This window comes from Pelophylax lessonae, assembly GCF_965119305.1.
Source record: "Pelophylax lessonae genome assembly, chromosome: 1".
In the NCBI taxonomy this organism is placed as follows: domain Eukaryota; kingdom Metazoa; phylum Chordata; class Amphibia; order Anura; family Ranidae; genus Pelophylax; species Pelophylax lessonae.
The window spans coordinates 392,634,096-392,657,908 of record NC_138768.1 but is presented as its reverse complement, the minus strand read 5'-3'; the positions used below and the strand labels follow the sequence as shown (position 1 = coordinate 392,657,908).

General features: G+C 50.1%; 1 protein-coding gene across 1 annotated transcript in view; it reads left to right on the top strand.

The window, feature by feature from the left end:
- Nucleotides 1-23,813, top strand: part of PSIP1 (PC4 and SRSF1 interacting protein 1) — a 346,309-nt gene that overhangs the window by 135,686 nt on the left and 186,810 nt on the right. Inside the window, exon 8 of the mRNA XM_082273564.1 lies at nucleotides 10,833-10,917. Within this exon, the coding sequence (XP_082129690.1) occupies nucleotides 10,833-10,917 (85 nt within the window). The remainder of the gene's footprint in view (nucleotides 1-10,832; nucleotides 10,918-23,813) is intronic.

The following is a 23,813-nucleotide window of genomic DNA, read 5'->3' as shown; positions in this document are numbered from 1 at the left end:
AAATATCAGTCAAATTATGAAATGTAGTGATGGTGAAGGCCATACACTAAACTGTGTGAAACACAAATACAGTGTCCAAATGTTCATTAAATTGATCCAAAAATCTGAAGTCTGTATAAATCCAAGATGAAAAATAGTGAAGCCACGAGGTGTACAAACTTCTTACCAAAAGCAGGTAAATCACCCAGAACTCAAAGTAGCAATTCTAGTCAAATGGCTTCAAAGTGACTCCTCAGATTTGCATGATGTCTCAGTAGTCAAGTGCCGAGTGCATGTAAAAAAAGAATAAAAGCTTCCATAGCATAATACTGTTTCACCCAGTAATGTCACCGATAGTGTAAATAAAGTGTATACCACCACCGATTCTAACTGCTTACCAGACATGCAGTGAAATTAGAGTGAATAATAACGCCAGCACCCTTAGATCCAATCTGCTTAACAAAGGACAGATGTAACTAGCCAGAAGTCAAGAAGGGAGCAACCTATATAAGCCCACCAAGGTTCGACAGGGACCAACACCACAGCTGCTTACCAGACAAAGGTAAAAGAAGCACCAATAACAGTCTGATGGGGATGTCCTCCAAATATGGCCAAGATAACTGAACAAGATTCTCCAATGCGATCCAATAGCAGGTTATGCAAATAAAACAAAGCGCTCCATAGTGTAAAACCACAAATTTAATGATTAAAATAAAGGAGAGCAACTTACAGACATAGAAATAGGAACAGCGTGGGTTTGAATGAGCTGCCGGCCGGTCGGCTCTTCCGCCCGTCCTCGGACTCGTAATGGTGAAGAGACGCAGTACCTGCCCCTCTATTTTGAGTTGGGTTGGTGTTCCTTTCTGACACTGCTTTGATACAAAACTGACATTCTATGCAGGAAGAGAGAGGGTGTACCCTCCGGGACTGCCCATAGGCGTAGCCAGAACTTTTTCCTGCCTAGTGTCCTACTCCTGTAGGGGGCGGTATAACCCTACTGATATGAATCAGAGAGAAATGCGTCCATCAATGAACTTGAGAAAAGGATTTTACGGTAAATCAAAAATCCAGTTTTGGTGGTTATTACCTCCGCCCGCAGAGTGTCTGAATTGGTGGCGCTCTCCTGCCGTTCTCTCTCTGGTGGTCCACAGAGATTAGGTGGCACTTCGACCTAATCAGTCGTTTCCTCCTAAGGTGGTTTCTGATTTTCATTGAATGAAGACCTTGTCTGCCTTCACGATGTCCTAAGCCCAAGCATCCCAAGGAAATTACCTTGCATTCTTTGGCTGTGGTTCGGGCAATTAAGGTTTGCCTGGCGGTTACTGAATCTTTCAGGAAATCAGACTTTTTGTCCTCATGGGAAAGGAATTGGCTGCTTCTGCTGCGACCATATCCAGATGGATCTGGCAGACAGTGGTACAGGCATATTCACTTAAGGGTCAGGTTCCACCTATCCCTGTGAAGGCGCATTCTGTTAGGGCGCTGAGTGCCTCTTGGGCCTCCGCCATCAGGCGTCAGTAATACAAGTTTGCAAGGCGACAACTTAGTCGTCTGTGCACACGTTCACTAAATTCTACAAAGTAGATGTGTTGGCATCCTCGAATGCTTCTTTTGGCTGCAAGGTTTTGCAGGCTGCGGTTTTAAAAGAGCATTTTTTTTCTTTTGATGGTGTATGTTTCTAGGTGAGTTCCAGTTGTTCCTGGTTGAGCTCCATGTTACCTGGTTGGTTAAGTTTAGCCCTTGGGGAATTGTTTTTTTTTTTTTTTCTCTGCGTTGTTTTCCCACCCCTCATGCACATACTGCTTTGGGACATACCAATGGTTAAGAAGAATATGGAGCTGCGTGTGGCAATGAATGATAGAGAAAACTGGATTTTTGACACACTGTAAACTCATTTTCTTTGAGGTTCATTGACAGACGCAGCCCTCTATTTCTGAGTGGGTTGGGGTTTTTTACTTTTGACACTGCTTGCAAGAAAACTGAATCCTGTGGCAGAGTGAGTGGGTGTGTGCCCCCAGGGACTGCCCCATAGGCATGGTAAAGTTTTTTTTTTTTTTTTTCCTGCCTATTGTCCTACTCCTGTAGGGGGCAGCATAACCCAATGGTTAAGAAGAATATTGAGCTGCGTCTGTCAATGAACTCCAGAGAAAATAATTTTACGGTAAGTTAAAAATCCTGTTTTCTCTTACGTCCTCCGACAGTCGCCGCCTCTTCATATTCGTCACATATGGGGTATTAGACTTTGCTCCGAAGGAGTAGCTAGGCAACAGAATATGTTAACAATAAAGCTTTAACATATCCCACCCTCAAGGGGTGGTCCCCTCAGTCAATACCCTCCTACTTCCTGCAACCATATCTCAGTTTTAATGTCTAGCTTGTCAGGAGTGGCTGGCTCTCTCTGTGCTGGGACTTTTTGTCCCAGACTCTTTCTTCTTTTTGATATTTTGTTTGAGTTTTCTCTCTACCTTTACTTAGCTGTTATTTTTGTCAGCATTAGTTAGTTCTTCGGACGAAGAGGATCATGCGGACTGGGTCTCGGGCTGATCCCCCTGGTCGCAGGTCGTGGGTCAGTGGCTTCCCAGTCTGCCATCGAGCGTTCAGCCAGGTAACGCTCCTGGCACGGTGAACGACCCATCCCTGTTCGGTGCAGGGATGATTGGTGAGGTGGCTACCTCACCGGACGCTGTGCGGTTTCTGAACCGCCATTGTGTGCGTCTTGAGTAGCGACTCTCCCTGCCTCATGTGCAGCGGCTTGTTCGCCTGTGCGGGTTCCCCACGCCATGTGAGGTAAGTGTATCTATGTGGGGACCTGTCTGTCTGGGGGGGTCTCAGTCGGGGACTGTGTAACCTGCCTTTAATCACACTGCTTGTCTCCCTATCTCTCGGCTGCATGCTGTGGGCTGCAAGGGGGGGGGGGGAGCTGTATGACACTGAGTATGTCAGGCTGGGCAGTGTGAGGAGCTGTGTGCTGTGGGGCATGTTTTTAATGGCATGTTGGGGCATATACAGCGATCGCTGCGGCGATCTAACATGTATCCATATTATGGGATGATATTGTGTGTGATTTTATGCACTGTGGAGCGGCGATTTCGGCGCCAAACGGCGCCATTTTACCGGCGCCCGCTCCGGCCGCATGGTTTACATGCACGGCGGCCATTTTCTTGTAGCCTCCATAGGCTTACATAGAGCGCCCTGGCAGCATCACTTCCTCTCTCCTGGAAGCACCGATCGAGGCAGCAGCAGCAGCGGAGTCTCCTCAGGTTTTATCCTTCTATTCCTGTGTTCCATTGCCTGTATTCAGTCTGTATATTCCCTGTGGGGGTCTCATTGTGCCTGAGTGTGGTGCGGTGGGCTGCGCTTGCCGCGCTTGCTGTAAGGGGGCAGTTAACCCTTGGTTGTCTGGCATACAGGGGCAATGGATTCTCAGGAGGGCAAATTTCCCACAGTCTTGGTGGAAAGCCAGGGGACCGCTGTTTCCCCCCCAGGGGGGGATTTGGCCACTATTGTGGCTGGCCTTGCTGCACAGGTGCAAATGCTGGTGGCTGCTCAATCTACTAAACGGCCCAGAGTTGCTCTGTCCTCTGATTCTGAGGGTGAAGGTGATGGGGCTGTTCTGGCGGGGACCCCCCTATCGGGGTCCCGCTCCTCTCTGGATCTAGTGGGGTCTGAGGTAGAGGCTGAAGTTGAGGGGGTTGATAATTCTCCCCCTGGCTCGCCTGAAGAGCTTGCAATCATGGATGAGTTGATTGCTTCCATTAAGCAGACGCTACGTTTGCAGGACGAGGTGTGTCCCCCAGCTGCCTTGGCGGCTTATGGGACGCAGAGAAAACGCAGGACGCCGCAGGTCTTTCCCTGCAATGCTGATTTTCAGCGCGCTGTTAAGGACCAATGGCGCGATTTGCGCAAGCCTTTTGCGGTACCAAGTAAATTTAAGCTGCGTTATCCTTTCTCGCCTGCCACTGATGAACGGTGGTGTGTGCCTCCGCCAGTAGATCATGCTATTGCGGTTTTGAACAAAGCCACTGCGATCCCTGCAGAGGGATCCCCTATTTTCCGTGATGCCACGGATAGGAGACTGGAGTCTCTTGCCCGTCATACTTATTCTGTTACGGGTTCTATGCTTAAGGCTCTGTTTGCCTCTCTCATGGCGGCCCAGGCGATCGCAAGTTGGACGCAGATGCTTAGGCGCGTCCTAGTGGCCGATTCGGCCTCAGCGGCGACCCTGGATATGGTGGATCAGATCCACCAGGGTGTCATGTATCTGTGTGATGCGGACCTGGACCTGATTCCGTTGGCCGCGCGTGTGCACAGCGTGGCGGTGTTGTCTCGCCGCCTGGTTTGGTTGAAATGTTGGTCGGTGGACCAATCTTCACGTAAAACCTTAGCCAATCTGCCTTATGATGGGTCTCGCCTTTTTGGGGAGTCCCTGGATGTGTTGATTAAGGGGATTACTGGGGGTAAGAGCACTCTCTTGCCCCATTTCCCCAAGGCTAAGGGGGCTTCTGGGAAGAAGCATGCTAATTTTCGGCCCCCTCAGGGGTCCTTTCGTGCCTTTCGGCCGCACTACAAGGGCAAACCGTTCAAGGGCCAGGGCTCTCAGAAGAAGCCCTGGTCTGGAAAACAGAAGTCCGGCCAATCCGGACCTGCGGCCCATAACAGTTCGGCCTGAAGGGGCGCCCTCACCCAGTTTTGGGGTGGGGGGACGCTTGCTCGGTTTTCTTCAGCCCTGGTTGGCCCGTGTGCGGGACAGATGGGTTCTGGAAATCGTTCGATCTGGTTACAAGATCGAGTTTCTCTCTCGGCCAGAGAGCAGATTTTTTCCCTCAAATCTACAACTGTCTCCAGAGCGCCTGCGGGATCTGCACCTGGCGGTGCGGGACCTGAGGGCTCAGGGAGTGGTGGTTCCGGTGCCTCATCGGGACAGATTTCGGGGGTTTTATTCCAATCTGTTCACTGTGCCCAGAAAGGAGGGCAAGGTTCGTCCAATTCTGGACTTGAAAGCTCTGAACCGCTCTGTGCGGGTTCGCAAGTTCCGCATGGAATCCCTGCGCTCGGTGGTGGCTGCCCTGGTTCCGGGGGAATTCATGGCCTCCATCGATTTGAAGGATGCGTATCTTCACATCCCCATATTCGAGGGTCATCAGAGATACCTTCGATTTGCCATTGCGGAGGATCACTACCAATTCGTGGCGTTGCCCTTTGGGCTCGCCTCGGCTCCGCGGGTCTTCACCAAGGTGCTTGCACCGGTTCTGGCATTATTGAGAGCCCAGGGCATTTCTGTCCTGGGGTATCTGGACGACATTCTGATTCGGTCTGCGACCAGTCAGGGTCTGGAGAAGGACCTGTCTGTCACGATGCAAACTCTGCAGGAGTTCGGTTGGACGATAAATGTTCCAAAGTCGACTCTGAGTCCGTCGGTTCGTCTTCCCTATCTGGGAATGATACTGGACTCGGTGCAGGCGAAGGTCTTCCTGCCGGAAGACAAACTCAGGACTCTTCAGGAGGAAGTCAGGTCCCTCAGGGACGTTCCGAACTCGTCTCTGCGGACGTGTATGAGATGTCTGGGATTGATGGTCTCGGCTTTCGAGGCGATTCCTTTCGCGCAGTTTCACACGCGGGGTCTCCAAGCGGAGATCTTGTCCAAGTGGGACGGGCGACCTCAATCTCTGGATCTTCAGATCTCGTTGAATCATCGCACCAGGGAAAACCTTCTGTGGTGGCTCCAGTCCCCGTTGGTGTCCGGGGGCAAGTCGTTTCGTCCGATCTCGTGGACGATAATCACCACGGATGCCAGCCTGTCGGGCTGGGGTGGTGTTCTGGGCGTTCTGTCCGCCCAGGGGACCTGGTCGGAGGGGGAGTCTTCCCTCCCGATCAACATTCTGGAATTGCGTGCGATAAGGCTCTGTCTTCATCGCTGGACGGACCGGCTGCAGGGCTGCCCGGTTCGGGTGCAGACGGACAATGCCACGGCGGTGGCCTACATCAACCACCAAGGGGGCACCAGGAGTGCCCGAGCGGCTCGAGAAGTGGCCGACATTCTGTCTTGGGCCGAGACTCATGTCCCGGCGATAACGGCGGTTCACATTCCGGGAGTGGAGAACTGGCAGGCGGACTATCTGAGTCGCCAGACCCTGGTTCAGGGGGAATGGTCTCTCCACCCGGCTGTCTTCCAGATGTTGTGCGCGAAGTGGGGTCTTCCAGATGTGGACCTGTTCGCGTCTCGCCTCAACTACAAGGTGAAGAGGTTCGTGGCAAGGACGCGCGACCCTCGGGCGGACGCGTCGGACGCGTTAGTGGCCCCGTGGCATCAGTACAGGCTGATGTACGCGTTTCCACCGATTCAGTTGCTGTCCCGGTTCCTTCGCAGGTTACACTCGGAACGCAGCACGGTGATTCTTGTGGCACCGGACTGGCCTCGCCGGTCCTGGTACGCAGACCTCGTGAATCTGGCGGTCGACGCCCCCTGGCGTCTGCCTCTTCGGGACGATCTACTGTCTCAAGGACCGATTTACCATCCTGCTTTACAGTCGCTGGCTTTGACGGCCTGGCTGTTGAGACCGAGGTCCTGAAGGAGAAGGGTCTCTCTCCAGAGGTTGTTCATACCTTGATCAACGCGAGGAAGTCTTCCTCGGGAAAGGTTTATTACCGTACTTGGAAGGCCTATTTTGCCTGGTGTGAGTCCAGGGGGTTTTCACCCCGCACGTACTCGGTTTCCCGTGTGCTGTCTTTCCTTCAGACGGGTGTCGATCAGCGTTTGGCGCTGGCTACGATAAAGGGTCAGGTGTCTGCGCTGGCCGTTCTGTTTCAACGTCCCGTAGCTTCCAACTCCTTGGTTGGCACTTTTATTCAGGGTGTGCGGCATCTGGTTCCTCCTAGGAGGGATCCCTTGCCCCCATTGGGACTTGAATCTAGTCCTGTCTGTGTTACAACGTGCTCCTTTTGAACAGATCAGGGAGATCTCGTTGTCTATGTTGTCCAAAAAGGTCGCCTTTTTGGTGGCGATCACTTCGGCTCGCAGAGTGTCGGAACTGGCGGCTTTGTCCTGCAAGTCTCCGTACCTGGTTGTTCATTTGGATATGGTGGTCTTGCGACCTAATCCTTCTTTTCTGCCGAAACGGGTTTCGGAATTCCATCTTAACGAGGATATTGTTTTGCCTTCGTTGTGCACGAAGCCTAAACATCCTAAGGAGGTGAGATTGCATTCTCTGGATGTTGTTCGAGCGATTAGGGTTTACCTTAAATCGACTGAGTCTTTTCGAAAGACGGACTCCTTGTTTGTTCTTCCAGAGGGTCCTCGGAAGGGCATGGCGGCTTCCGCCTCTACCATTGCCAAATGGATCAGGCAGACCATTGAACAGGCTTATGCCTTGCAGGGGAAGGTTCCCCCTGTGCCTGTGAAGGCGCACTCTACTAGATCTCTGAGTACGTCTTGGGCCTGTCGTCATGGGGCTTCTGTAGCCCAGGTGTGTAAGGCGGCGACTTGGTCGACCGTGCACACTTTCACAAAATTCTACAAAGTAGATGTTCAGGCATCGGCGGATGCTTCCTTTGGCCGCAAGGTTCCTAGTGCGGCTGTTCCCTAGGGTCCCTTGTTGGGGACTCCTGGCTGTTGGGATAAGTTTTGTATCCCCTGGTTTTTTGTCTTTTCCTGGGTTGTTGCTCCTGTTGAGCACTTATTTTTGCTGTTGCCCAGCTGGTTTCCTTCCTTTGGTAAGGTTCCTTTCTTTGATGTGGAGACTGCGTTGCCTTTCGGCGCGGATGCGTTTCCCACCCCTCATGTTTGCACTGCTTTGGGACGTCCCCATATGTGACGAATATGAAGAGGCGGCGACTGTCGGAGGACGTAAGAGAAAACGGAATTTTTGTAAAATCTTACCTGTAAAATTCCTTTCTCTGAGTCCTCCGACAGTCGCCGCCCCCGCCCCTCTTTTGGGGTTTGAATGTATACTCTACTGCTATTCCACTAAAACTGAGATATGGTTGCAGGAAGTAGGAGGGTATTGACTGAGGGGACCACCCCTTGAGGGTGGGATATGTTAAAGCTTTATTGTTAACATATTCTGTTGCCTAGCTACTCCTTCGGAGCAAAGTCTAATACCCCATATGTGACGAATATGAAGAGGCGGCGACTGTCGGAGGACTCAGAGAAAGGAATTTTACAGGTAAGATTTTACAAAAATTCCGTTTTTTGTTACCATTAAATGCCTTTCTCTGAGTTTATTCATGGACACAGCATCCCACCCCTATTGCAGATTTTGCTTCAAACAATGCTTTCTGACTAACTGGCTTGCCTATAGCAGAGAGGGGATTTTATGCCACAGAGGACTGCCTTTAGGAAGTGCTGAGTTCTTTTCTGCCCGGTGTACTATGCCTGTAGGTGGCGTTCTAAAACCCTAATGGTCTAGACTCTAGAGCAACTGCGCCTGTAAAACTCTGAGAAAAGGATTTTTTGGTGAGTAACAAAATATCCTATGTCTTTCTATCTCTTGATACCTTGTACTCTTTGTGCATCCTTCTACTTCAAAGGATTCCTTCTTTTCACACCATGGCATTTCTACAGGACCTCTGGGCCATCCCGAGCTATCCTTGTAAATGAAGGGGAGAGTCCCTTCTGGGGAAACCCTTAGAAGATCCAATCCTCCCCTTTCTGTCCATATAAACAGCATTAATCTTCCTTTCGACACCTCTTCCACTTGGGGACAGGGTATTCCAGAGACCAGTGTTCTCCTTTCCTCCCTAACACTTATTTTACGTCGTCCATTTTCCTGCCTGGTAGCACAACATTTCACCAGTTATTCCCTTTGTTTTTTTCTTCACCCTCGGTCCACTGGCTGATTGGCTCCATGGTAACCTCCCCTCTTTTATTCCTCCTTGCTTACTGGGATATCCTAATTGGGGCTCATCCTCCCACATCCCTTCATCATTTTGACCCTCTTTTTCTTGGTTATTTTATCCTCCCAGAATTAATTCCTACTTCCTTCTCCAACCTAGGCAGCTGTGCAGTGTCAGGCCCATTGGCCTTCCTTGTTTCTTCCTGGGAGACTGCTGCAATTGTTTAACTTTCTTGTTGTCCACCCCTCAATTATTGCATGGGGACGTCCTGTGGCCCATAAAGCGATTTACTGTGAGCTGTACAATAAGGATGAGAGGAATTTTGACGTACCTTTTTAAAAACCGAACTATATAATTTTTTTTTTTTTTTTTTTTTTTTTTTTTTTTTTTTATTCATACTTACCTAGGTGGATGCAGCATTGGTCCCCGCCGGCTCTAAGGCTAAGAACCGAGCGATCAATTGCCGCTCATCGCTTGGTTCTCAGTGCTCCCTGAGCAGAGAGCTGGTGACTGTCAATCTCTGACTCTGCTTTGCCCTCCTGCGCTCACTGAAGCATGGGGCTTTGGAAGGGGTGGGAGCAACCTTCTCAGGCTCTCAGCGGCTTGCTTAGAGGCTGAACTGAGTGCTGGTTCAGGCATGTGGGCGGATCCCGACCATAGGGTTGTGATATTTCCTGAGTCTGAACTGGCTCTGTGACGTCAGCCGACAGCGAGCTTCAAGGGTCACTGGAGTGCTAAATGATCTGCACTTCTGTGATGCACAGGAGAAGTACAACCAAATGAGGTGTACTTCAACCCTCATTAATATTAAACATAAAAGGTGGTGCTTTGCAATCCTATCTGGTAACGCTTGTTTATTAGACAGGTAATGCACTTGAAATGAAGAGATAAAAGCAGGTAACACAACAGCTTAATGTTTAAGGCTCCGCCACTTTGTCATTCGAGCAGCTTTGGCGTGATGTCACATACCGAACTCAGCCAGGCACATTTCCCCGTAAGAAGTGTCTTCTGGGATTGGTGACCATTTTTGCGGGGAAACTCATTGGATGGAATCAGGTCTGTGATGTTATCGCGCTGAACCTGCTCAGAAGACACCGCAGCTGAGGCAACAACATTTATCTTTATCTGTTGTGTTACATGAAATAGAGAGAAAAGCATGCAAGTGTATTACCGATCTAATAAGTGTTACCAAACGGGTTGTGCTCGGAGATTCTCTTTATTTATGTTTTATTATCATGAGTGTCGGAGTCCATCTAATATCGGAGGCTTAATAGACACTGGGCACTGGGCTGTCGGGTCGCTCACAGGTGCCATTAATTTGAACTGCAGTCTGATGCCTTTGAGTATCAGCCTTCTGGATAAACACACTTATAATCTCTATAATCCGAGATCATTTAGGTCCAGTAAAGCTGGATACACACTATACAACTTTTGTTGGTAGATTTCCTTTAGATTTACCTTCAACTATGTAGTGCAAGGGCCTGCCTGATTGCATACAAAGTGAAAGTGTTTAGGTCTGACCTCATATTATATAGTTTTGGTAAGTCTAAAGGAAAAAATCTAAAGAAAATTGTATAGTGTGTAACTGTGTATCCAGCTTAAGAGGCTACATTACCTCACAGGAACTTTTGGAGCACCTTTGTCATTGTTTACAACAAAGCACAAGAGCACTTTTCTCAGCACCTTTTTATATATGGATTTTACTTTTTGCACATATGCTATTTTAAATATTTCCTATTCACAACTAAATGATTTTCACGTTTAGGATTTATGTATTCTTGGCACCTGGGATTCACATTAATGAGTAGTATTTTTTTTATAGAAGTGAATCATTTTTTAAATGTGAATTTCTATTGTCATGCATTTCAGTGTGATTTAAGGAGACAGTGCATCTTTTCTAATGGTATTCAGGTGGAATAGAGTGCAGCGGTCCCAACTTTTTCTGTATTACCAAGTGCAAGTGTTTATTCTTAAATGTTTATGACTTTTAATTAATTTAAGTAATTTTTGTTCTCATTCAGGTGGATATTTTGGCTGAGGCTGAGCGTAATGCAAGTGCTGCAGCAATAGGTGAACTAAAGCCAAGTCCCAAGAGAGGCAGGCCAGGTAAATGAGTATTCCAATTGATAAGAGAAGTATTTTTATACTAGTGTAACTTAAGGCAACTTTTTTTTTTTTTTTTTTTTTTTTAGTTTTAGAAAGTGTGGAGAAGGATTAGAACACCTGCTACCTAATTGCTGTCTTTGCCCCAGTTATGGAGATTCACCCTCCCATTTGTCCTGTACACAGTTATCATCGAGAGTGAAAGTAAAAGAAAATCCCAAATTCTTGGGTTGACCCCAAAGCAGCAGTAGTGGGGGACAGGGGCATGGGCCTTCCAATGGGGACACTAGTTTTGGTGTCACCTTTGTATTCCCTCACTTTGGAGAGATTTCCTCTCACTCAGTTTTAGATATGAGACAGGAAGTGAAGGGAAATCTCCCCTATAGGGCACAGATGGCCAAAAAAAAAAAACCTGTAAAACTGCCGCAACTAGAATTGGAAAGGAGTTTGACATAAAGTAAGGCTGGGTTCACACACATGGGAATTGGAGGAGTTTTACACCACATCCAGTTTGCAGAGAATGTGAGTGTGACTGGCTTTCAGAGGAGCCGGTTGCCCAAAGTGAAACCACTAAAAGTGGAGGGAGTCCCTAAAACAGGGCTCGACAAATTTGCTATGAATCTAGGAGCCAGCTAAAAAAGTTAGGAGCCAGTTTTTTTTTTGGTAGCGTGGGTTGTCAGGGCAAGTAATTTGCGCCCCCTAACTCACTTACAGCAGAGTGGTCAGTCAATAACTCCAATGTAACGCATTACGTCAAGGTTATGGGCTGGCCAGAAAGAATGACATTAAAAACCTGTTATAGGGGAAACTCCTTTTTATGCTAATGCATCATGACTGCGGCATGTAAAATACCCTCATCTGCTGCCTATTGTAGCTTAAAGTGGAGTTCCACCCTATTTTTATACTTACCTCCATCTTCTCGCTCCGGGTCACCTGAAAAAGAAATGGATAATCGCATATTTTTTTTTTTTTTTACTTACCTCGTAGCGAAGAAAAAATACTTACCTTACTTCCTTCTTCCTCCTTCCTCGGCCGCGGCCCGTCGTCACTTCCTGGCTCTGCAATGATTCCTGGGAGCTGAACGTCATAGCTCCCAGGAATCATTGCGCCTGCACCGGCCCCGACGTCGGTTCCGGGTCGCGCGCGTCATCCCCTTCTAAACAGCTTCTGGGCATGCCCAGAAGCTGTAGAGGGATGACGCGCGCGACCCGGAAGTGACGTCGGGGCCGGCGCAGAGCATCGTGGGACCAAAGAAGGCGGAAGAGGACGCAGAAGAGGATCTCGCTGGCTTCAAGCTGCCCACATCTGAGATGGCAGCGCTGGACAAGACGTTTGCAAGGTAAGTATTTGTCCTAACAGGTATGTGCAACCCGGGACAGATCAGAGGCTAGCCATTGTGGAATGCACTAGCCCTGACTGTCCCGGGGGTATTAAAAAAAAAAAAAAAAAATCCAGGGTGGAACTCCGCTTTAAGGGTGGCTGTTGGTGGGTGGCAAAAACATGTCTTTACAGCACCCAACTGCACATCTAAATAAAGCCTTTGTGACATTTTAAATAAAACAAACACAGAAAAGGATGAAAGAAGTATTCCAGCGCTGCTGATCTTCTGTTGCCTCTTTGCAGCTACTTCCTGCCTGTGTGTCCCCCTGTGGTGATTGTTGATAATACACAGGGCTTTATCAGAGGACATAAAAAGATCATTTTAAAGCATGCCAGCCTCATCTCCCCTCCTCCACCTCACAGCACACCTTAAACAACTTTGCACTATTAGAACAGCGGCTCAGTGTGTCACAGCATGGAAACATGAACACACACACAGGCAGCCCCCGTGCTCTATCCTCCACCAGAACTCTCCCCCCCTCCCTCATAGTAGTTACTGTGACAGTCTGCCTGCTAGGTCAGGTAAAGGGCACACAGGCTGCCGGGTCCCCCTCCTCCTCCTCACTCTTCTCCAAGGTCTGAACTCCCGCTGTGGTCCCTGGGGGGAGGAAGACCAGCCTGATAAGGACGCTACGGGCAGCAGAAGAGAGCTCAGAGAGCAGCCATTCCGGACTGTGCTCTGGCAGAGGAGAGGAGGCCCGCCCCCTCCCCTCTCATGTTACACACAGCCGGACTTCAGATTACTGCACGGCTCCAGGGAAAACACGGAGACCAGGGAGGGGGGAGAGCGAAGCATCGGCTGCCTGACACTCTGAGCTGCGTGTCCGGGCAGTCAGTCAGGAGTTGCAGAGAGTGGGCTGGCCGCAAATCAGGAGCCAGGACGCGGTTTCTGGTCGCCATGGCGACCTGGCGACCGGGGTTTGTCGAACCCTGCCCTAAAAGCAAGGATCCTTCTGATTCACATTGGAATAACTTTTAAGAATTCAATTCTTTCTGGCGAGTTTTGCCTTTCGTCCTATTCTGGCTATAGCCATAATTTTCAAACCTTAACAAAATAAAATCCCTTAATGATTCTTTGCTGCAGCAGTGAATTTTTTCCTTTAACCCTTTTGCTGCTGCCGACATAAGGCTTATGTTTGTGATGGCGGCAGCTTTTACACACCCTTCCACAGGCAAGATCTGTGTTTCATTTGCTTTAGTGGAGTGCAGGGAGAGATATGCGGTGTATAATAGATCCATGACCTCTCACAGAGAACCTGTCGCAAGTTGTATGCTAGCGCATAGAGGGCTTTTGTTCCCTATGTGATGGCAAGAGTTACGTGGCAAATAAAAATTTACTTTAAAAAAAAAAAAAAAAAAAATTTACAGCCACCAAGTGCAAATATATGTTTCTCTTACGTCCTCCGACAGTCGCCGCCCACTCACAAGTCTTCACCAATGGGTATTGACCTTTGCTCCGTAGGAGTAGCTAGGCAACAAGAATTAATGCAAAAGCTTTTAGCATAGACACACCCCTAGGGGCTGTCCCCTCAGTCAATACCTCCCTGCACCAGCATTCCCAACTCAGTTTGATCTTGCCTAGCTTAGGCACTTTGTGGGGGTCTGTCTGCTGTCCTTTTTTGTGGAAATACTTCTGGCTATCAGTTTATTCCTGCGTAGGGGTCTGTTTTTTCACAGTCTTTGTAGCGGTGTGCTGCGGGGGTCCGCGGCGCACTTAAAGGGCCAGTACCTTTCAAAGAAAAAAACTTTTTTACTATGGAATCTCAGGACAGCAAATTTCCCTAAGCCTTAGTGGGGGATTCAGGTTCCTCTGAATCTTCTGCTCTGACCACTTTGTCTGCTGCAGTGGCGACTTTGGTGTCCAAAGTGGATATTCTAATGACTGAAAGTGCTGCAAGAAAAAGGCCTCGTTTTTCTTTTTCTTTTTCTTTTGATTCTGAATCTGACATGGTTGCCGTAAGTAGCGTGCCCCTTGAGGGGTCTCGCTCTTCTCGGTCTGAGGGGGAGGCGGAGGTTGCAGGGGTGGATGATTCCTCCCCTGGGACGGCTGAAGACCGAGCAGCTATGGATGCGCTGATTCTTGCCACTAAGAAAACACTACATTTGGAGGATGAGCCCAGTCCTCCGGGCATTGTCCTCTTTTGGTACACACAGGACCCACAAGGCGGCGCAGGTGTTCCTTGCCCCGCTGAGTTTCACGCTACTGTGAATGAGCAATGGCGCAATTTAAAGCGCACCTTTGTGGTGCCAAAAAAGTTTCAACTCCTTTACCCCTTTGCGTCTCCTACAGATTCGCGCTGGTGTGTGGCTCCTCAGGTGGATCACACTGTGGCCAGATTGAACAAGGCCACTCTGGTACCCACCGAAAATTCTCCGGTGTTTAGGGATCCTACGGATAGGAGGCTGGAATCCCTTGCCCGCCATGCCTACATGGTGGCCGGTTCCATGCTAAAACCTATTTTCTCCAGGCATCTGTCCAGGACAGCACAGGAGATATAGGCTCCACCTCCGGAAACAGGAAACACAAAGGATCAGGTGAATAAAGGGGCGGACACCCACCATCTTCCCCAGTCTTTTGTGTTTCCTTCCCGGAGGAGGAGGCAGGTGTGGAGCTCTGCTGTACCTGTCCTGTTCAGAAGAGGGAGGTCAGTGGTGGGGGCCCCAGGTGGCCGACGAGGCCGTGTCTGGCCGTGTCCACTGCCCACAGCGATGTAACCGAGGGCTTCTGACAAGGCAGTGGGCGCTTGCGCCGGCCTCGAGTTCCGGCCTTTGGAGCGCATCGGAGGAGGACGGGGCTTCCGTCACATCACTTCCGGTTCCAGCTCTCACAGCGGTGATGACGCCGGAGCCATGGCGGTTTATTTAAACTGCTGAAACCGCTGCAAGTCTGCGAGGCTTCCCTGGGCAGAACGCAACGGCAGGATGCTGCAGGAGGAAGAGGCCTCTCTCATGGAGACTGCAGGACACAGCGGTGGTGGCGCCATCCCAGCTCAGGTAGGTGTCACAAGGGTAGGCTACCTACTAGGCTGGGGGGGGGGGGTGAGTACAGGGACCCTCAGAATGCTGTGATTTCCCCTGTTTGTTTTTCACCCCTCCCCCCCCAAAGCTGAGTCCGGGCTAAAGAGTTGGCTTAGTTTCTCTGGTGGAGGGAGGGGGTGGCTGTGGTAGTTTATCCCCCTTCTTGGTTTTTTCTGTTAAGGGTCTCATTGTTTCCTTGTTTTTTCCCCTCTTCTCGTCTTCAGGCTCAGCCCAAAGACACAGAGAAACCGTCAGGGAAGAAAAGATGCCCTGCCTGTGCTGCTAAGTTTGAGGGCTGGAGTAAACCCCTTTGTAAACCCTGTATAGACAAATTGGTCTATAAGGAGCCAACAGGGGCATGCAAGGAGTTAATCGCAGGAGTCCAAAAGGAGATGAAAGCGATTAAATCTATGCTATCTAACATAGAGACCTCCAAACAGCCAGCTGAAGCCCCCCTAGTTTCAGCCCCAGAGGAGGGTGTAGAAACAGAGGCAGAGGACTCAGATTCCCTTGAAGAGCTTAGTGAGGCAGCTTCTTCCAGGGAGGTCCTTGAGTTAGGGACTAAATCGCCTAGGTATAAATTATCACTAGAGGAAGTTGATGCTTTACTAGGAGTGATTTATGAGACCTTAGAAATTAAAGAACAGGTCTATCTGTCCCTACATGACAAAATGTACCAAACCCTGAATGAAACTCGGTCTAGGGTGTTTCCGGTACATGACACTTTGTCGGACTCCATTAAGAAGGAGTGGGTGGAGCCTGAAAATGAGCTGTTTTTCCCAAAAAGCTTAAAGAGGAGGTTTCCCTTATAACGAGGATCCCTCTTGCATTTGGAACACGGTTCCCAAGCTGGATGCGGCCTTCTCAAAATGCGCCAAGTCTACAGACCTGGCCTTTTAGGATATGGGTGTCCTTAAAGAGCCTATGGACAAGAGAATAGAGGTTCTCCTCAAAAGGTCATGAGAGGCAGTTATGGCTAACCTAAAGCCAACTATGGCCACAACAGTGGTGGCCAGAAATCTGGAGGTTTGGCTGGACCAACTTAAAGCCCACCTGTTAGGAGGGACTTCCCGTAAAGAGATTCTGGATTCCCTTCCTATGCTGTCGAAAGCGACTGGGTATATGGCAGACGCTTCGGCAGAATCGGTTAAGTTATCAGCCAGAACTGCATCCCTGGTGAACTCTTCACGTAGGGCCTTGTGGTTGAAATCATGGTCAGGGGACTTAGCGTCCAAATCAAAGCTCATTTGTGCGATGCGGCCTTACATGAGGCCCCATTAGCTGCGCACCTGTCCAGTGTTGCGGTGATTAACCGTCGCCTGATATCGTTGAAAAGCTGTTCGGCTGACCAGACTTCCAGGAAAACGATGGCTGATATCCCCTATGCGGGGGTCTCGCCTTTTTGGGGAATCTCTTGATGAATTGGTTAAGGGGGTCACCGGGGGCAAGAGCACTCTGCTGCCCCAGAATCCTAAGGTTAAGTTTTTCCGCGGTAAGCAGGGCCCTTCCATTAAACCAAAAGCCGCCCAGGCTGGTGCGGCGGCCCAGTCCGCCTCTGCCTGAAGGGGCGCCCTCACCCGTTTCAGGAGTGGGGGGATGTCTGCGCGGTTTCCTACAACCTTGGCTGCTTCGAAGTCCGGACAGGTGGGTTCAGTAAATCATTCGATCGGGATAAAAGATCAAATTCCTTTCACGACCGGCGGACAGATTCTTTCCCTCAAATCACTCCAGGGCGGTTACAGGACCTGCATCAGGCGGTGCAGGTTCTCCTTGCCCAGGGGGTGATTGTTCCGGTGCCTCATCGGGACAGGTTTCGGGGGTTTTCCTCGAATCTGTTTACTGTGCCCAGAAAGGAGGGCAAGGTGCGTCCGATTCTGGACTTAAAAGCTCGGAACCGCTCCGTGCACGTTCAAAAGTTCCGCACGAAATTGCTCCGCTCGGTGGTAGCTTCTCTGAGTCCAGGAGACTTCCTGGCCTCTATCGACCTGAAGGATGCATACCTTCCCAGGGTGTTTACCACAGTGCTGGCTCCCGTTCTGGACCTGTTACGGGCACAGGGCATTGCGGTCTTGGGATATCTGGACGATCTCCTGTTGCGATCGAGTGCCAGTCAGAGCCTGCTGCGCGATCTGTCCACTTCAGTTCAGACGCTTCAGGAGTTCGGTTGGACCATCAACGTTCGGAAGTCGACCTTGTGGCCTTCGGTTCGTCTCCCATATCTGGGAATGGTTCTGGACTCTGCTCAAGCAAAGGTGTTCCTGCCGGAGGACAAGCTCCGGACCCTACAGAACGAGGTCAGGGCCCTCGGGGACAACGAATCCTCGTCACTCAGGACCTGTATGCGGCCCCTGGGGTTGATGGTGTCAGCCTTCGAGGCGATACCATTTGCACAGTTTCACACAAGGTCTCTCCAAGCGGAGATCCTGGCCAGATGGGACAGGCTGCCTCAGTCCTTGGATCTGAGGGTGTCTGAGTCGCCAAACCAGAATGGATCTTCTGTGGTGGCTTCAATCACCGGCTGTGAAAATCCTTCCGACCGTTACTGTGGACAGTAATTGCCACGGATGCCAGCCTATCGGGCTGGGGTGGCGTCCTGGGCAACCTGTCTGCCCAGGGCACTTGGTCGGTGGATGAATCCTCCCTCCCCATAAACATATTGGAATTGAGAGCGATCAGACTGTGCCTGCTCCAATGGTCGGATCGTCTTCAGGGCCGCCCTGTACGGGTGCAGACGGACAATGCCACTGCGGTGGCTTACATCAATCACCAAGGGGGCACCAGGAGTGCCTGGGTGGCCCAGGAAGTGACCAGAATTCTGTCTTGGGCCGAGACTCGTGTCCCGGCGATATCGGCAGTTCACATTCCGGGTGTGCAGAATTGGCAGGCCAATTATCTGAGCCCCCAGACCCTGGACCAGGGGGGATAGTCCCTGCACCCGGAGGCATTTCAAATGCTGTGTGCAAAATGGGGATCCCCGAATGTGGATCTGTTCGCGTCTTGGCTAAACAACAAGGTGGAAAGGTTCGTGGCAAGAACGCGCGATCCTCTGGCAGACGCCTCGGATGCGCTGGTGATGCCTTGGCATCAGTATCATCTGATATATGCCTTTCCCCCGATTCAGTTGTTGTCCAGGTTCCTTCGCAGGTTGGCCTTGGAACCAACGTTGGTTATTCTAGTGGCACCAGACTGGCCACGCCGGTCCTGGTACACGGACATCGTTCACCTGGCCGTTGAACCTCCATGGCGGCTGCCGATGCGAGAAGATCTACTGTCTCAGGGACCGATCTTCCATCCTGCTTTACAGTCGCTGGCTCTATCGGCATGGCTGTTAAAAGCCAGGTCCTGAGAGACAGGGGTCTCTCCTCAGAGGTCATTCCTACCTTGCTCAAGGCTAGAAAAGCCTCATCGGGTAAGATTTATTACCGTACATGGAAAGCTTATTTTGCCTGGTGTATGCCCAGGGGCTTCTCTCCTCGTTCATACTCGGTGGCAAGGGTGTTGGCTTTCCTTCAGTCTGGCGTGGACTAGCGCCTTGCATTGGCCACGATTAAGAGCCAGGTATCTGCACTGGCTGTCCTTTTCCAGCGCCCCTTGGCGTCTGATTCTTTGATTCGCACCTTCATTCAAGGTGTGCGTCACTTGGCCCCTCCTCAAAGGGCGCCCTTACCTCCATGGGACTTGAACTTGGTTCTGTCCGTGCTACAACGTTCCCCATTTGAAAACATCAGGGAAATCTCGTTTTGCCTTTCTAGTGGCGATCACTTCTGCTCGCAGAGTGTCGGGAGTTGGCGGTCTTGTCTTGCCGCTCCCCTTACCTGGTGGATCATAGGGATGAGGTGGTCTTGCGACCTAACCAGTCCTTTCTTCCAAAGGTGGTCTCTGATTTTCACCTTAATGAGGACATTGTTTTGCCTTCGCTCTGTGCGAATCCTAAGCATCCTAAGGAGGTTGCCTGGCATTCCTTGGATGTTGTCTGGGTGATCAGGGTTTACCTGTCGTCAACTGAATCCTTTCGGAAATCGGATTCTCTTTTTTTGTCCTTCCTGAGGGACCTCGGAAGGGTATGGCTGCGTCTGCGGCGACCATTTCAAAATGGATCAGACAGACAATTGTACAGGCCTATTAGTTAAAGGAACGGGTACCGCCCTTCCCTGTCAAGGCGCACTCTACCGGAGAGGTGAGTGCGTCCTGGGCCTTCCGGCATCAGGCTTCGGTGGCCCAGGTGTGTAAGGCTGCGACTTGGTCGTCAGTGCACACTTCTTCCAAATTCTACAAAATTGGATGTTCTGGCATCGGCTGATGCCTCCTTTGGCCGCAAAGTTCTCTGTGCGGCAGTACCGTAGGGGGACCCTGGTTTTGTTGCCGGTCCCTGGCTGTTGCGGTTGTTTATCCCCTTGGTTATTTGCTTTCCTGGGTTGTTGCTCCTGTTGAGCTTTTTTGTTACCCAGAGGGTTACCTTTCTGTTCATGTAAGGTTCCTTTCCCTGATGTGGGTACTGCGTTACCTTTCTGACGGTTGGGTTTCCCACCCCTCATGTCTACACTGCTTTGGGACATCCCATTGGTGAAGACTGTGTGAATGGGTGGCGACTGTCGGAGGACGTAAGAGAAAACGGAATTTTTGTAAAATCTTACCGTAAAATTCCTTTCTCTGAGTCCTCCGACCGTCGCCACCCCCGTCCCTCTTTTGGGGTTCTTATACACTTAACTGCTTGCTACCAAACTGAGTTGGGGTGGCTTATTGCAGGGGGGTATTGGACCAGTGGGACAGCCCCCATAGGTGTGTCTATGTAAATGCTTTGTTTTTTAACAAGTCTTATGCCTAGCTTGCTCCTATGGATAAGAGGTCAATACCCATTGGTGAAGACTGTGTGAATGGGCGGCGACTGTTGGAGGACTCCGAGAAAGGCATTTTACGGTAAGATTTTACAAAAATTCCGTTATCTGGTGCAGCTACATATGAAATCGACAATTGCAAATTGTCTTCCTCATTGGGATGAAAGCAATACTTTTCTGGCCCTTATTCAGGAATAACTCCAAACTGATGGACCCGTAAGGCTTTCACTATCGTTCAACAGACGCAGCTCTATATCTTCATTACCATTTGTTATGCTCCTTCAGTCAGGAAAAGGCACTTGGCAGAAAAAGACTTTACTACACCCATGGGGACTGTCCCTGCAGGCATAACCCCACACTCTGTGCTTCAGATTGCAGTTTGTTTCCTCCTAGTTTTGGAATAGGACCTAGCTCCCTGCTGGGACTTCGATCTTAGCTGTATATAGTGAATTTTTATTTTTGTGATTTTTTTTTTTTTGTTTTCACAAGTTAGTTCCTGGTTAACTACGAGCAACAGCCGGCTTTGGTTTTGGACTGGATATTCTAGATCCTTAAGGTCTCCCAGCCTGGCCAGCGAACGTAAGCAGGTTATAGTCCAGAATTGGGCCTCGCCACTACAGTGCACCCATGAATGGGGACGAGCCTGCGAGTGAACCATCTCACTGGGACGCGATCGACCTGTAACGCCCTGAGTCACGGCGTACCTCCTGGCTGACAGCACCCCCATATCGGGTGGGAGGTGATCTGTATGATGAGTAATTGTTGCCCCAAAACCTCTAGCGGTCTCGGGGCGGATGTGGGCACTATCCCTGGAATGGTCGGACCCTCGAGTAGGCCCAAACCCCTCAGTTTTTTCCCCTACCCTGTGCAGGTTCTTACCTTGGGGGGCAGAAATATTGCGGCCGCTGTGGCACCCTTTTGATGTGGGTGGCTGGTCCTGGTGTGGTCCCTTCCTACGGGCCCTCCGATGCCTAATGTTCAGGGACCCCTTTTGGCCCCATGGCGTGCCGTGGGGGCCGCCATTTTTCTATGGATCAATGTGTTCTTTTTCCCATTGTATTACATGGGCAGCCATTTTCTGTTAGTTCCCCATTTGAATGCATGGAGTGGCCATTTTCCTGTGGTCCACGATCGCTGGACAGGCGTGCGGCATGGCACTTTTATTCTAGCAGAGACACAGGATGTTCTTTCCTTTTCCTGTGCAGATTAGTTTCACTTTAGTTTTCACAGAGCATTTTGGCAGTCTTCTAAACGGTTCGGTAACGTTTTTCTGGTGTTTCCTTGTACACTCTATTAGATTGTAGTAGCCTGGGGTTTGGTAGCCCGCAAACATAGCGGTGAGATCACGATTGGCGACTTTTAAAGGGACATTGCACCTTTTTTTCTTACCAGTGTAAAATGGAGTCCCAGGATACATTTTCACCTGCAGATCCCTTAGGTGTGGCTGCGGACCCTTCTGGGTCACAGTCACAGCCCGATCTCGCAGCATTTATACAAAGCCTGATGTCAAAAGTAAATTTTGTAATTACAAGTGTTGCCAGCCGCAAACGCCCTCTGCCTTCCCCTCCATTGGCAGTGTCTTCTGACTCTGAGGCAGATATGGCTGCCGCAGACGCACCCCACCCTGCAGGGTCGGTGTCGTCGCATTCTGGTGGTGAAGAGGACCTGTCCTCAGCCGCAGCGCGGGAACACGCCTTGTTGGAAGCTCTTATAGTTTTGGTGCGGGAAACTTTAAATTTGATGGATCTACTGCTTTGGATATGCAGGTGTTTTTGGCTCCCGCAGATCCCAGAAATCGGGCAAGGGGTTTCCTTGTCCTGATAGGTTTCATGTCATTGTAGATGAACAGTGGTGGCGCATCAAGCACATGCTGGTGGTGCCTAAGCGTTTTAAACGTCGTTACCCTTTTGCAGCTGCAGTATCTACTAGGTGGACTGTACCACCGAAGTTTCCAGGCTAATAAGTCTACTGTGGTTCCGGTGGAGGAATCGCTGACTTTTGCTGACCCCGTGGATAGACGAGCGGAGTCCCTATCCCACCATTTACAGGTGATAGCGGGTTCCATTTTGAAAACTACTTTTTGTGAACATTCTGGTGTCACAGGCGGTTACTGAATGGGTGAAGTTACTAAAAGCAAACTTGGAATCTGAACGGCTCCCCCCTGCAAGCCTTGAACTAATGGACCAGTTGGCTCAAACCCTGGTGTGATACCTCCCTGGAATGCGGCTCCGCTAGTGGCCAGAGTGTCGGCAGGGGGGATTGCTATTAGACGCATGGTGTGGCTAAAAAGCTGGTCTGCGGACCAGGCTTCCAAAAAGGCCTTGACTGATCTCCCCTTTACTGGGGAATAGTTGTTTGGATCCTCTCTGGATCAAAGGTCTCCCTGGAAAGAAGCGAAGACGTCCCCCCACCCCAGAAATGGATGAGGGCACCCCTTAATGCAGGCTGTGGCTTACATCAATCACCAGGGAGGGGGGCACCAAGAGTCTTGGCAGCCGATATTCTGGCCTGGGCGGTAGTTTGTTCCAGCTCTTTCTGCGGTGCACATCCCAGGTGTGGAAAACTGGCAAATGGATTACCTGATTTGTCAGGTGTTAAACCAAGGGGAGTAGTCCCTACACCTGGAGGTGTTTCATCTCCTGCGTGTTCGGTGGGGGACGCCTGAGGTCGATCGGTATGCTTCTCGTCTCAACAAGAATGTGCAGAGGTTCATAGCCAGGTCCTCTGGCCAACGCCACGTATGCACTGGTGGCTCCTTGGGGTCAGTATCGGCTGATTTATGCTTTCCCTCCGTTAACACTTCTGCCAAGGCTTCTACAAAGGGTAGAGACGGAAAGGATTCCGGTCATTCTGGTGGCCCCAGACTGGCCTCGCCGGTTTTGGTACGCAGACCTGGTAAGGTTGGTCGCCGATGCTCTTTGGAGACTTCCTCTTAGGGAAGATCTGCTATCTCAAGGCCCGATCTTCCATCCTGCTTTACTGTCGCTGGCTTTAATGGCATGGCTGTTGAAAGCCAGGTGTTGAGAGATAGAGGTCTTTTCTGCTGGTGAAGGCTAGGAAGTCGACTTCCAGGAAGATATATCATCGTACGTGGAAATCGTACATTTCATGGTATGAATCGCTGAAGGTGCACCCTCGCTTGTTTTTCTATTGCTAGGGTTTTGGCCTTTCTACAGAAAGGGGTTTAACAGCGGTTGGCTTTGGGCACTATCAAAGGCCAAGTGTCGACTTTGGCTATATATTTCCAACGCCTGTTAGCCACGCATGCCTTGATTCATACTTTTATTAAGGGAGTACACCATATGGCTCCGCCTTATGATCTGTTATTCAAAAGCCTCCTTTTTGAGAACATTTGGGAGATTTCTCTGCTTTCATTGTCTCAGAAGGTTGCCTTTTTTGGTGGCTATCACTTCTGTTCGCAGAGTATCTAAATTGGCGGCGTTGTTTTGCTGCTCACCTTATCTGGTGGTCCGCAGTGATACAGAGTTGTACTTTGACCTAATCAGTCTTTTTATCCAAAGGTGGTTTCTAATTTTCTTTTGAATGAAGACATTGTGTTGCCTTCACTTTGTCCCAAGCCTAAGCATTCCAAGGAAATTGCTTTGCATTCTTTGGATGTGGTTCGGGCGATCAGGGTTTACCTGGAAGCCACTCAGTCTTTTAGAA